Source organism: Molossus molossus, unplaced genomic scaffold (assembly GCF_014108415.1).
Source record: "Molossus molossus isolate mMolMol1 unplaced genomic scaffold, mMolMol1.p scaffold_m16_p_9, whole genome shotgun sequence".
NCBI classification, from domain to species: domain Eukaryota; kingdom Metazoa; phylum Chordata; class Mammalia; order Chiroptera; family Molossidae; genus Molossus; species Molossus molossus.
The window spans coordinates 86,534,147-86,547,145 of NW_023425403.1; the positions used below are offsets into that span (position 1 = coordinate 86,534,147).

The 12,999-nt window shown below is 42.1% G+C and overlaps 1 protein-coding gene across 3 annotated transcripts in view; it reads right to left on the reverse strand.

Annotated features, from left to right (window-relative positions):
• The window catches only part of MTRF1 (mitochondrial translation release factor 1), a 50,834-nt gene that overhangs the window by 8,280 nt on the left and 29,555 nt on the right, over positions 1–12,999 (reverse strand). For all 3 annotated transcript variants that reach the window (XM_036250052.1, XM_036250050.1, XM_036250051.1), the window contains 2 exons: positions 7,771–7,888; positions 1,579–1,715 (listed from right to left, as the gene is read on the reverse strand). In XM_036250052.1, coding sequence (XP_036105945.1) covers positions 1,579–1,715; positions 7,771–7,888 — 255 coding nt within the window. The remainder of the gene's footprint in view (positions 1–1,578; positions 1,716–7,770; positions 7,889–12,999) is intronic.

Below are 12,999 nucleotides of genomic sequence, written 5' to 3' on the forward strand. Positions count from 1 at the left end.
AAAGTGTGAAAAGACTCAGATATCTAGACAAAAAGAATAATATTTAGTTTTATGCAACTGATTATCCTACAAAGCTATAAATTCTTCCAAATTTACTGTTGCATACTGATCTAAGCTCAGTTTCTTCTTCTTCTTCTTTTTTAATTCCTACCTGAGGATATTTTTCCATTGATTTTCATGAGGCAGGGAGGAATGAAGAAACAGAGAGAGAATCATCATTATGAGAGAGACACACTGACTGGTTGTCTCCCACATGACCCCAACCAGGGCCAGGGATTGAACTACAACTGAGGTATGTGCCCTTGACTGGAATTGAACCCGAGACTCTGGTTCTTGGGGCGATGCTCTAACCGATGAGCCAAACCTGCCAGAGCAGCACAGTTATTTCTGGATTCCACTTTCTCTTCCAACCTCTCTCAAACACAAACTACTTTTTTTAGAATTTAAAATCATACAACACTTTGTTTACCTAAAATAATGACATTTATTCATTTTGCTTAGAATTTATCTATTTGAATAAATAATACTGTATATATACACAGTACAACATTTTAAAAGTACAAAAGAGCATATAATGAAAAATAAATCTTCTACTCCTTGTACCTAGACTCCATCTAGCAATCAGTTACCAGTTTTTTTGCTGTGCCATTTTATTTATTTATTTTTATTGTTGACAGTATTAGAGATGTCTCCCACTTTATCCTTTTTTTATTATTTTTTCTTTCCTTTATTGATTTTAGAGAGAAAGAAAGTGAAAGGGAGAGAGAGATAGAAACATTGATGAGAGAGAACATTGATTGGCTGCCTCCTGCATGCCCCCCACTGCGGATTTGGCCCACAACCTGGGCATGTGCCCTGACCGGAAATCTAACTGGCAACCTCTCGGTGCAGTGGTCGATGCTCAACCACTGAGCCACACCAGCCAGACTCCCATTTTCTCCTTTTGGTGCCACTTATTTTTGATCTCACAAAGAGTTATAATAAAGCATAGGTTTTTATGAAAAAAATCTAAAAATCTCTTAATTTCCAGAGAATTGCTTTGTCTTTTACACTAATCTCCTCTCAAGACAGTTATGATATAAACACTAGAGAGAAACAACTGGGAAATAATTTTTAGTTTGCGCACATATCATCTACTCATTTGTAAGCAGGCATGTCCAATTTTGGTCATAATGTTTCCCTATGCTCTAAGATATTTCCATTCAATCAAAAACAAATACATTTTCAGCCCTGGCTGGTTTGGATCAGCAGTTAGAGCGTCGGCACGCGGACCAGAGAGTCCCGGGTTCGGTTCCTGATAAGGGCATGTACCTCAGTTACAGTTTGCCCCCGGCCCCTATTGGGGTCGTGTGGGTGGCAATCAGTTGATATGTCTTTCTCACATGGATGTTTCTCCCTCTCTTCCTCCCCCTTTCCTTCCCATGCTATCTGAAGATAAATGCAAAAAGTCCTCGGGTTAAGGATAAAAAAATATAAATAAATAAATAAATAAATAAATAAATAAATAAATAACAAATACATTTCCTATGTAAAATGACTGTACAGAGGCATTACATTATTAAACCAAATATGTCTTACCTGCAGTTTTCTAGCACTTTGTTGTTGACACTTGTCTTTCTCAATAATCTGCTGGTAGAGTCTAGCTCTCAACACACGCAAAGCTATTTCTTTATTTTTTATTTGTGATCGTTCTTGTTGGCATTCTACGACAAGCCCTGAAAAATAATAGGGATCATAGATAAACTGTAGCCTCCACAAGTCAAATTAAGACAGATGTGAGGTGTCACTTTTAGTTCAATAAAACTGGAAGGAAAACGAGACAGACTTGAGAAATATTTCAAAAGGGGAAAAGGTTAATCAGGAAAAGATCACAAAGGATTAAATACATTTTAGATTTAGTATACTTCAAAAATTATGCCTGGGTTATGATGATAATAGTGGTACATGGCTAGATTCTGACACCTAAATGGATTGTATCAGATGAGAAGACTGAGGAGTAGTAGCACTCGCAGATGGCTACACATACTTCCATTCCCAGAGCTCTGCCTCTCCATCCAGCTCATCCAGAGAATTTTGTAGCCAAGAGCAAAATACTGTTACTCATATGTAGTGCTGCTCCATTCTCTGTCCTACTCCAGAAGTCAGTTTTTCCCTCTAAATCACAAGTATACACAGAGCTGATGTTTTAAAAATACTTTATATATAGAAACCAATGAAAAGGAACTACTCAACTCTTTCAAAGGAAGAATTTATAGTAAAAGTTTCTCAGTTGTCTTGGTTCTAAATCCAGTTAATCAACACATTTAATTCAGTGGAAATGCAGACACTGCAAGAAGCAGAAGAAATCTTCAGGGAAATTAAAATTAATATATTTGGGTAGTAAAATAAGAAAAATGTATCAACAAGATAACAAAAGGATGCTATGAAAAAGAGAAAATTCTGAGAATTAGTGCTGGACAAAACTAAAACACAAAGTGATACATGGTGAGAAAAAATTTAAACATTAAATACAAGAGATCTAACATCTGACTAATAAACATTTGAGGAACAACAACAAAATGGTGAATATAGATTTTTAAGATGGAAGCAGAGTAGGTGGAAGCTATAATCACCTCCTCCCAAGACTAAACTGGAAATTCAACTAACTAAAGAAAAATCATCCTGAATAAACAACTGAAGACTAGCTGAAGAGAAGTCTTATAATCGAGGGTTTACAGGAGAAGCCACATTGACACTGACAGGAAGGGCAGAGATGTGGGAAGGGCTGGTCTAGCTCCCATGGGTGGAGGCTGACGGGGGGCTTCCTCTGAGAAGTGTGGGCCTCAACCCCAGGCCAGGCTCCCAAGCCCAGAGTACCAGAGCCGAAAAGAGGTACCCACATAACATCTGGCTGTGAAAAACACGGGTTTTGTTTCGCCAAGGAGAGATGAAATCTGCTGGAGACATAAGCACCCTCTTAAAGGGCCAATGCAAAACGTTTTGTTCACAGCTATTCACCCTGGGCTCCAGTGGAGGGAGGGTGGAGCAGACTAGAGTCGCCTGAAGAGAGTATGGGTTTGTGGTTCTGGGGATGGGGGCTTGGAGGACAACCACCAGGATTCCTGTGTTAAATCATTTTCCAGTACCATAATTTCCATCTTTCTTAGGTGGAGCACTTCCCTCTGAGAGGCATCAGCCTGGGGGAAAGCAATTGCCTCACTCTGGAATACCTCTTGCCCTACCCTGAGGTGCTTAGGCCCTGCTGAGGAGTTAGCTGCTTTGTCCGGGTATAGAAGTCTAGGTGGACCCAGAGGGTGTCAGTGATTGAGTGGTCTGGCTTTGGGTTGGTGGCCCATTCCCCTACTTTCCCACGAACCTAACTGATGCTTCCCCCTCACAAACTATCTGATAGAACCACCCTCCCAGCTTCTAGTAGACTCAACTTCTGGGTTCTGGAGATTCCACCTGCCTGATGCCTAGGGGCTCTGCACCGCTGAGGTCAGGGCAAAATCCAGGAAAGACTGAATCCTGTAGCTCTGGGGTGGAGACCACACGAACTACCTTCCCTGAAGCATGAACAGCATCTCCCCAATATGGGAGATCTTCTAGCGCCATCCTCCCAACTCCACCAGAGACTCTTTCAGTGACAGAGCCTAATAGGTAGCCAGGCAGGTGGAGGCAGGTAAAGGCTGATCTTGGGGGGCCTTGGAACTTTGGCAGACCTGCCCCGAGACCCAGTGCTGGTAAAAGCTGGACTTGGAGCACACTTCAGTCTTGCCAGTATGCATCCAAGCCCAGCAGATGCAGCCACAAACTGTGGATTGCTTGTAGCTCCAAGCAGGCTCCCAAGAGACAGGCACAGACAGCGTAAGACATTGGCTTGCACCAGAGTCCCTCCCAATAGGCCCAGAACCAACACACCAAGTAGCCAGCTCAGACAGTATCAGTGCAGAATCCAATAAACTTCACTACAGCATAATCAAAGGGAGATTACAGCAGGCACTAAACCCAGATGTGTTAAATTCTGCTTTTTTGTTTTGTTTTGTTTTTCTTTTTTCGACAAGCACCTGGACAGCAGCTCACATGCTGTGGTCAGGGCTAAGCCTCACAGTCAGTTAGCGTAAGGTTCGATCCCATGCATAAATAAGCCAATGGCAACTAAGATTCAATTACAAAAGAAGGACCCACATAACCCATACAAGGAACATTCCTAGAGCACTCAGTTCAGGAGACCAAGAAGACGGAGTCACTGGGACTCATAGGATACCTATTACATAAAGCCACACCCTGAACAATGGGAGTCATAGCAGATCTAATACATAGAAACAAATACAAATAAGTAGCCAAACTGGGAAGACAAGGAAACAGGCCCCACCTGAAAGAACAAAAGAACTCTCAAGGAAAAGAGTTAATTGAAACGGAGGCAAGCAATTTATAAGATAAAAAGTTGAAGTAGCCTGGCCAATGTGGCTCAGTGGACTAAGCATTGTCCCATGGGGTAAGAGGTCCCAGTTTGATTCCCAGTCAGGGCATATGCCCAGGTTGTAGGCTCGATCCCCAGTAGGGGGCATGCAGGAGGCAGCTGATTGATATATCTCTTTCACATTGATGTCTCTATCTCTCCCTCCCTTCCTCTCTCTAAAATATCAAAAACATATTTTTTTTAAAAAGAGTTCAAAGTAATAGTTATAAGGATGCTCAAGAAACTTAGAACTATAATATAATGAAAAAGAACAAAGAAATCATAAAAAAAAACAACAGTCAGAAGTAAAGAATACCATACCTGACATTAAGAATACACTGGAGCCCTGGCCGGTTTGGCTCAGCGGTTGGAGCGTCGGCCTGCAGTACAGAGAGACCCGGGTTCGGTTCCCGCTAAGGGCATGTACCTCGGTCGCAGTTTGTCCCCGGCCCTGGTTGGTCATGCGGGTGGCAGCCACTCGATGTGTCCCTTCACGTCGATGTTTCGCTCTCTCTTTCTCTCTCTCTCTCCCTCCCGCTCTACCTGAACAAAAAATGGAAAAAATGTCCTCGGGTGAGGATAAAAAAAAAAAAAAAAAGAATACACTGGAAAGAATAAAAAGTATGTTGGATGAAGAAGAGGATCAAATAAGCAATATGGAAGACAAAGTAGAAAAAAATAATGCAATCAGAGCAGCTAAAAGAAAAAAAGAATAGCCCTGGCCAGTTTGGCTCAGCGGTTAGAGCGTTGGCCTGTGGTTCAGAGAGACCTGGGTTCGGTTCCCGCTAAGGGCACGTACCTTGGTTGCAGTTTGCCCCGGCCCTGGTTGGGTTGTGCGGGTGGCAGCCACTCGATGTGTCCCTTTCACGTTGATGTTTCTCTTCCTCTCTCTTCCTCTCTCTCTCTCTCCCTCTATCTGAGCAAAAAATGGAAAAATGTCCTCGGGTAAGGATAAAAAAAAAAAAAAAAGAAAGAAAGCAAGACCCATATATATGTTATCTACAAAAAACCCACCTCAGAATGAAAGATACACAAACACTAAAAATGGAAAAAGATATTTCATGTAAATTGAAAAAAACAAAAAAAGCTGTGATAGCAAAAATCTGACTAATAGTCTTTAAAGACTATAATAAGAGACAAAAAAAGATACTACATAATGATAAAAGGAGCAATTCAATAAGAATATATAACTCTTGGAAACATTTATGCACCCAACATAGGAGCAACTAATTATGTAAAGAAAATCTTGATGGACATACAGAGAGAGTCAGACAGCAATAGTCATAGTAGGGGATTTTAATACCCCATTGACATAAATGGATAGATCTTCCAGACAGAAAATCAACAAGGAAACGATGGCCTTAAATGACACACTAGATCAGATGGATTTAATTGATATCTTCAGAGTATTTAACCCCAAAGCAGTAGAATATACATTCTTTTCAAGTGCACATGGAACATTTTCAAGGATCACGTGTTAGGACACAAAATAAGTCTCAATAAATTTAAGAAGACTGAAATCATATTAAGCATCTTCTCTGACCATGATGGTATGAAACTAGAAATCAATCACAAGAGGAAAAAAAAAAACCCACAAAGTCATAGAGGCTAGATAACATGTTACTAAACAATGAATGGGTTAACACTAGGATAAAGGAAGAAATCACAAGACACTTTTATACAAATAAAAATGAGAACACAATAACCCAAAATCTATGGGCACAGCAAACACAGTCCTTAAAGAGAAGTTCATAGAACTACAGGCCCATGTCAAGAAGAAAAATCACAAATAAACAATCTAACCCTACAACAAAAAAAACTAGAAAAAGAACAAAGCCCAAAGTGAGTAGAAGAAAGCAAATAAGAAAGATCAGAGCAGAAATAAACAAAAGAGTCTAAAAATACAATACAATAGGTTAATGAAACCAAGAGATGGTTCTTTGAAAAGATGAACAAGATGGACAAACCTTTAACCAGACTCATCAAGAAAAAAAGAGGACCCAAATAAATCAGAAATTAAAGAAGAAAAATAACAACAGACACTACAGAAATACAAAGGATTGTAAGAAAATATTATAAACAACTATATGCCAACAAATTGGAGAATGTGGAAGAAATGGATAAATTTCTAGAAACATACAATCTTCCAAAACTGAATCAGGAACAATCAGAGAATCTGAATAGACAGATTACAACTACTGAAATGGAAGCAATAATCAAAACATCCCCAACACGTAAAAGTCCTGGATTGGATGGTTTCACAGGTAAATTTTAGCAAACATTCAAAGAAGAACACCTATCCTTCTCAAACTATTCCAAAAAATTCAAGAGGAGGGAAGACTCCCAAGCTCATTTTATGAGGCTTATTAGTAATATCCTAATTCTAAAACCAGATAAAGACACTAAAAAGAAAGAAAATTACAGGCCAATATCCCTGATGAACACAGATGCTAAAATCCTCAACAAAATACTAGCAAACCAGAGCAGGCCGACGCTCTAACCATTGAGCAAAACCAGCAAGGGCTACCATTGGATTTTTCTTTTTTTTTTTAAACCGTTGGATTTTAAAACAATATACATATAACATAAAAATGAATTTAAAAAGAAAAAAAATTCTAAAGTTTCTAAAAAGTTTAGAAATCAGAAAAATGATAGAAATATTTTCAATCACATTAAGGACTACAAAACTTGTAGTATACCAAAATTACCAGTATTCAAAATAATCACGTTCATGCAGCAGAGCCTAATGGATCTAGTAGTCGATCTACATGTGACTTCTGATCCATTGCAGTGGCATGTCTAATACTACTTTCAAATTTGTGTTTAGGCTGGGGCACCTCTGGTTGCTTACTCCTGTGCAGCATACCTGGACAACTTCTCTGAATATATCCACTCACTGTCTGTCTCCTTTGAGAGAGGTATCTTTTTCAAATAGAAGGGAAATATAAACCCATTAGGGACCTCAGACTTATGACCCAATGTCACCTTTAAAGAGTTTGTGTAAACACTCGGCTGGTGTGGCTCAGTGGATTGAGCATCGACCCATGGACTGTGAGTTCCCAGTTGGATTCCAGGTCAGGGCAAAAGCCTGGGTTGTGGGCTCGATCTCCAGTAGGGGGGTTGCAGGAGGCAGCCGATTGATGTTTCTCTCTCAAATTGATGTTTCTATCTATCTCTTCCTTTCTGAAAAATCAATAAAAACATATTTAAAAAAAAGAGTCTGTGTAAGGAACCAAAAACTAACATAGGACTATTTTCTTCTAAACCCTAAATAGTTTCAGAAGACATGAAAAAAGGTTAAAAGTACAAAAGTAAAGGGACTTGCTTACCTGTGGGGACATGGACAAGTCTGACAGCACTATCAGTTGTATTAACATGCTGGCCTCCAGCTCCTTTGGCTCGAAATGTATCTATTCGTAAATCCTTGGGGTCCACTTTAACATCTACCTAGAACGAAAAGTATAACATAAGTAACTTCTATACCCAATGAATACTTTAATACTAAATCTATTCCAAAAATTTTCAAATAAACTGTACTGCTTTGTGTCATAAACTACAGCAATTAGACTAATAGGTGAAATAAGCTCCCTATTTCAATGCATACTGTTTTTTGTTTTGTTTTTTATCTTCACCCGAGGACATTTTTCCTTTTTTTGTTCAGGTAGAGTGGGAGGGAGAGAGAGAGAGAAACATTGACATGAAAGGGACACATTGAGTGGCTGCCACCCGCACAACCAACCAGGGCTGGGGACAGACTGCAACCGAGGTACGTGCCCTTAGCGGGAACCGAACCCGGGTCTCTCTGGACCACAGGCCAATGCTCTAACCGCTGAGCCAAACCGACTAGGGCATGGATACTGTTTTTTTTTTCATCCTCACCTGAGGACATTTTTCCATTTTTTTGTTCAGGTAGAGTGGGAGGGAGAGAGAGGAACAGAGAGAGAGAGAGAAACATCGACGTGAAAGGGACACATCGAGTGGCTGCCACCCGCACGACCAACCAGGGCCGGGGACAAACTGCAACCGAAGTACGTGCCCTTAGCGGAAACCGAACCCGGGTCTCTCTGAACCGCAGGCCGACGCTCTAACTGCTGAGCCAAACCGGCCAGGGCATGGATACTGTTTTTTAACACTGACTCAGGATGCTATGAGATCACTAAGCTATGCAGTCTTTCAAATTTCATCATCCATCATCCCATTCTTCTACACTAGATAGAAAGCATATTGAATATATGTATATATGCATTTACTGAATATATGTATATATGCATTTATATATAAAGTTAACCAGCCCTGGCCAATTTGACTCAGCGGTTAGAGCGTCGGCCTGTGGAACAGAGTCCCGGGTTCGGTTCCTGCTAAGGGCACATACCTCGGCTGCAGTTCGTCCCCGGCCCTGGTTGGGGTCATGTGGATGGCAGCCACTCGATGTGTCTCTCTCACATCGATGTTTCTCTCTGTCTCTTCCTCCCTCTCTCCCTCCCGCTCTATCTGAAGATAAATGCAAAAATGTCCTCGGGTGATAATAAAAATAACTACAAATAAAAATAAAATAAAGTTAACCTTCATTATTCCCTGACTCTGTATTTGCAAATTCACCTACTCACTAAAATTTATTACCCAAAATCAATTATTAACAGCACTTTCACAGTCATTGGAAGACATGCAGAGAGCAGCAAAAAATTCAAGTTCCTATAAATGTGAATATTCTACCCTGGCCAGTTTGGCTCAGTGGTTAAAGCACTGGCCTAAGGGTCTCAGAGTTATTTTCTGGTCAAGGGCATGTGCCTGGGTTGCAGTTTTGATCTTGGCCCCAGGCAGAGTCGTGTGGGAAGCAACCAATCAATGTGCCTTTTCTTTTTCTTTTTTGATATTTTGTTCAGATAGAGTGGGAGGGAGAGAGAGAGAGAGAAACATCGACGTGAAAGGGACACATTGAGTAGTTGCCACCCACACAACCCAACCAGGGCCAGGGACAAACTGCAACTGAGGTTCGTGCCCTTAGCAGGAACCGAACCCGGGTCTCTCGGGACCGCAGGCTGACGCTCTAACTGCTGAGCCAAACCGGTCAGAGCTCAATGTGTCTTTTTCACATTGATGTGTTTCTCTTTCTCTCTCTCTCTCTCTCTCTCTCTCTCTCTCTCTCTCCCTCCTTCCCTCCCACCCTCCCTCCCACTCTATCCATTTTTTTTTTAAATCCTCACTGGAGGACATTTTTCCATTTTTGTTCAGACAGAGTGGGAGGGAGGGAAAGAGAGAGAGAGAGAGAGAGAAACATCGACATGAGAGGGACACATTGAGTGGCTGCCTCCTGCACGACCCCAACCAGGGCTGGGGACAAATTGCAACTCAGGTATGTGCCCTTGACTGAAATCGAACCCATGACTCATTGGTCCGCAGACCATAAGTGCTGAGCAAAACCAGCCAGGGCTAAATTTTTTTCTACATTGATTTTTTTAGAGAGAAAGGAAGGGAGAGGAAGAGAGAATGGAGAACATCGATTGGCTGCCTCCTGCATGCCCCCCACTGGGGATCAGGCTCATAACCTGGACATGTGTCCTGAGAGGGAATTGAACCAGCGACCTCTCGGTGCATGGGTTGACACTCAACCACTGAGCCACACCGGCCGGAAAATCATTCTTTTTTATTTTTTTATTTTTTTTCTTTATTGATTTTTTTAGAGAGGAAGGGAGAGGGAGAGATAGAACATCAATGAGAGAGAACATGAATTCCTTCCACTCTATCTAAAAATCAATGGAAAAATATCCTCAAGTGAGGATTAATAAAAATAAACAAACAAACAAATAAATAAACGTGCATATTCCCATCTAAGGACGAACAAGGTGGCACTTAACTTCCTTTTTTTCTTTTTTTAAATCCTCATACAAGGATATGTTTAGAGCAAGGAAGGCAGAGAGAGACAGAGAGACAGAGAAACATTGATGTGAGAGAGAAACATTGCTTGGTTGTCTCTAGTATGAGCCCAGACTAGGGATCAAACGGGCAACCTAAGTATGTGCCCTGACCAAGAAATGAACCTGTGCCCTGGCCGGTTTGGCTGAACGGCTGGAGCGTCGGCCTGCGGTACAGAGACACCTGGGTTCGGTTCCCGCTAAGGGCATGTACCTTGGTTGCAGTTTGTCCCCGGCCCTGGTTGGTCGTGCAGGTGTGGCAACCACTTGATGTGTCCCTTTCACGTCGATGTTTCTGTCTCTCTCCCTCTTCCTCTCTCTCCCTCCCACTCTATCTGAACAAAAAATGGAAAAATGTCCTCGGGTGAGGATAAAAAAATAAATAAACCTGCAACTTTTATTTGATGTATGGGACAACGCTCCAACCAACTGAGCCAGTAGGCCAGGGCTCTGCGTTCCTGTTTCAGTATGACCAGAGGATGAAGACAGGAAGAGGCCAGGGTAGTGTGGTGTAAGAAGTTCCAGCTCGGGTCAGTTGAACAGGGTTGAATCCCAACTCTCGCACTTATTAGTGAGATGGCCTCAGGCAGGTCACTTAACACTTCTGAACCTCATTTTCTCTTTTACAAAATTACACAAATAGAATCTACCAGGATGGGTTGTTTTGGGGATTTAAGATTATAATCTATGTGAGATTATATATATTTCCCCTAGGAGAAATGGTTCAGTATTTGCTAAATCCAGTGTTCACCGCAACTTGATAGAACATTACTATGAATGAGAATCAACTATTTGTGTGTGCACATACACTTATTACTGGGCTGAAAGGAGGAACCCCAAAAGATACATTCATATTCTAACCACTGGAACCATATTTGGAAAAAGGGTCTTTGCAGGCGTAATTAAGATAAGACCATCCTGGATTATTTGGATAGTCACTAAATTCAATGACATATCCTTAGAAGAGACACCCAAAGGAAAGAATTCAGAAACAGAGATTGGAGTAGTACAGCTTCAAGCCAAGGAACACCTGGAGACACAGCTAGGAGATGCAAGGAAGGATTCTCCCCTAATAACTTTGGAGGGGCAAGGCCCTACCAATAGCTTGAGTTTGGATTTCTGTATATATATGTCCATATATACAAATAGTTACAATATATGTTGTTTTTCAGGGGAGATTCAACATTCTGTTCTAGAGACTTCTGGTCAAGATGGCGGTGTAGGTAAACGCGGTATCGCGTCCTCCCACAACCACATCAAAGTTACAACTAAACTACAGAACAACCATCATTCAAAACCGCTTGAAATCAAGCTGAATGGAAGTCCTACAACTACGGAATTAAAGCAGCAGCCACATCCAGACTGGTAGGAGGGGCGGAGGTGGACGGGCTGGTCCCACACCCATGTGTGGCGCATAAAAATCAGGAGGACACCTAGGCTGGGAAGGTCCTCTTTGAGGACTGGGAGGTCCCTGTCCCACACCAGGCACCCCACTCAGGGTTCCAGTGCCAGGAAGAGAATCCCCATAACTTCTGGCTGGAAAAACCAGCGGGAACTGAGGCTCAGGGAGACTGAGGCGGCCGGAGCCCCAGGCAGCACCTTAAAGGGCCCGCGCATGGACTTATCGGACTCTCTCCCTCTGAGCTTGGAGGGGAGGCAGCTCGAGGGGCGCCAGAGACATACAGGGAAGAACTGAGCTGTTTGGCACTGGAGCGAGGGCTGGAGAGGGGGCTTTCTCCTGGACAGACGTGCTGTCAGAGGCCTTCGTTCCTTTCGTGAGCCCTTCCCTGGGGCGGCAGACAGTCTCCATATCTGGGACTCCAGCAACCTGGCTCTCACTGGTAGCTCCGCCCTGGTGATTCCCTGAGGCCCTCCTGTCCCACCCAACTTTCAGGCCCACCCAAGCTGCTGCCAGTTGCTTAACCATAGGATTGGCCTGTCTTGGATCCTGCTTCAGGTTTTCCTAAATTCTTTCAAACAAGCAGCATCTGGTCTCAGCTAGCTCCATACCTCTCGTTAAGTAATACACAGAAACAAACACAGGGAGGCAGCCAAAATGAGGAGACAAGGAAACAGGTCCCAAATGAAAGAACAGAACAAAACCCCAAGAAAAGAACTAAGTGAAATGGAGATAAGCAACCTAACAGATGCTGAGTTCAAAATACTGCTTATAAGGATGCTCAGTGAACTTAGTGAGGGCTCAAGAGCATTAAAAAGGACCAGTCAGAAATGATGGATGCACAGTCAGAAATGAAGGAGACATTAACTGAAATAAAAAATAATTTACACAGATTCAATAGTAGAGTACATAAATCCAAGAAGCAAACCATTGATTTGGAATATAAGGAAGCAAAAAATGCCCAATCAGAACAGCAAAAAGAAAAAAGAATCCAAAAAAAATGAGGATAGTGTAAGGAGCCTCTGGGACAACTTCAAGCGTGCCAACATTCGCATCTTGGGGGTGCCAGAAGGAGAAGAGCGAGAACAAGAAATGGAAAACCTGTTTGAAACAATAATGGCAGAAAACTTCCCTAACTTGGTGAAGGAAACAGACATACAAGTCCAGGAAGCACATAGAGTCCCAAACAAGATGAACCCCAAGAGGCCCACACCAAGACATATCATCATCATCAAAATGCAAAAGGT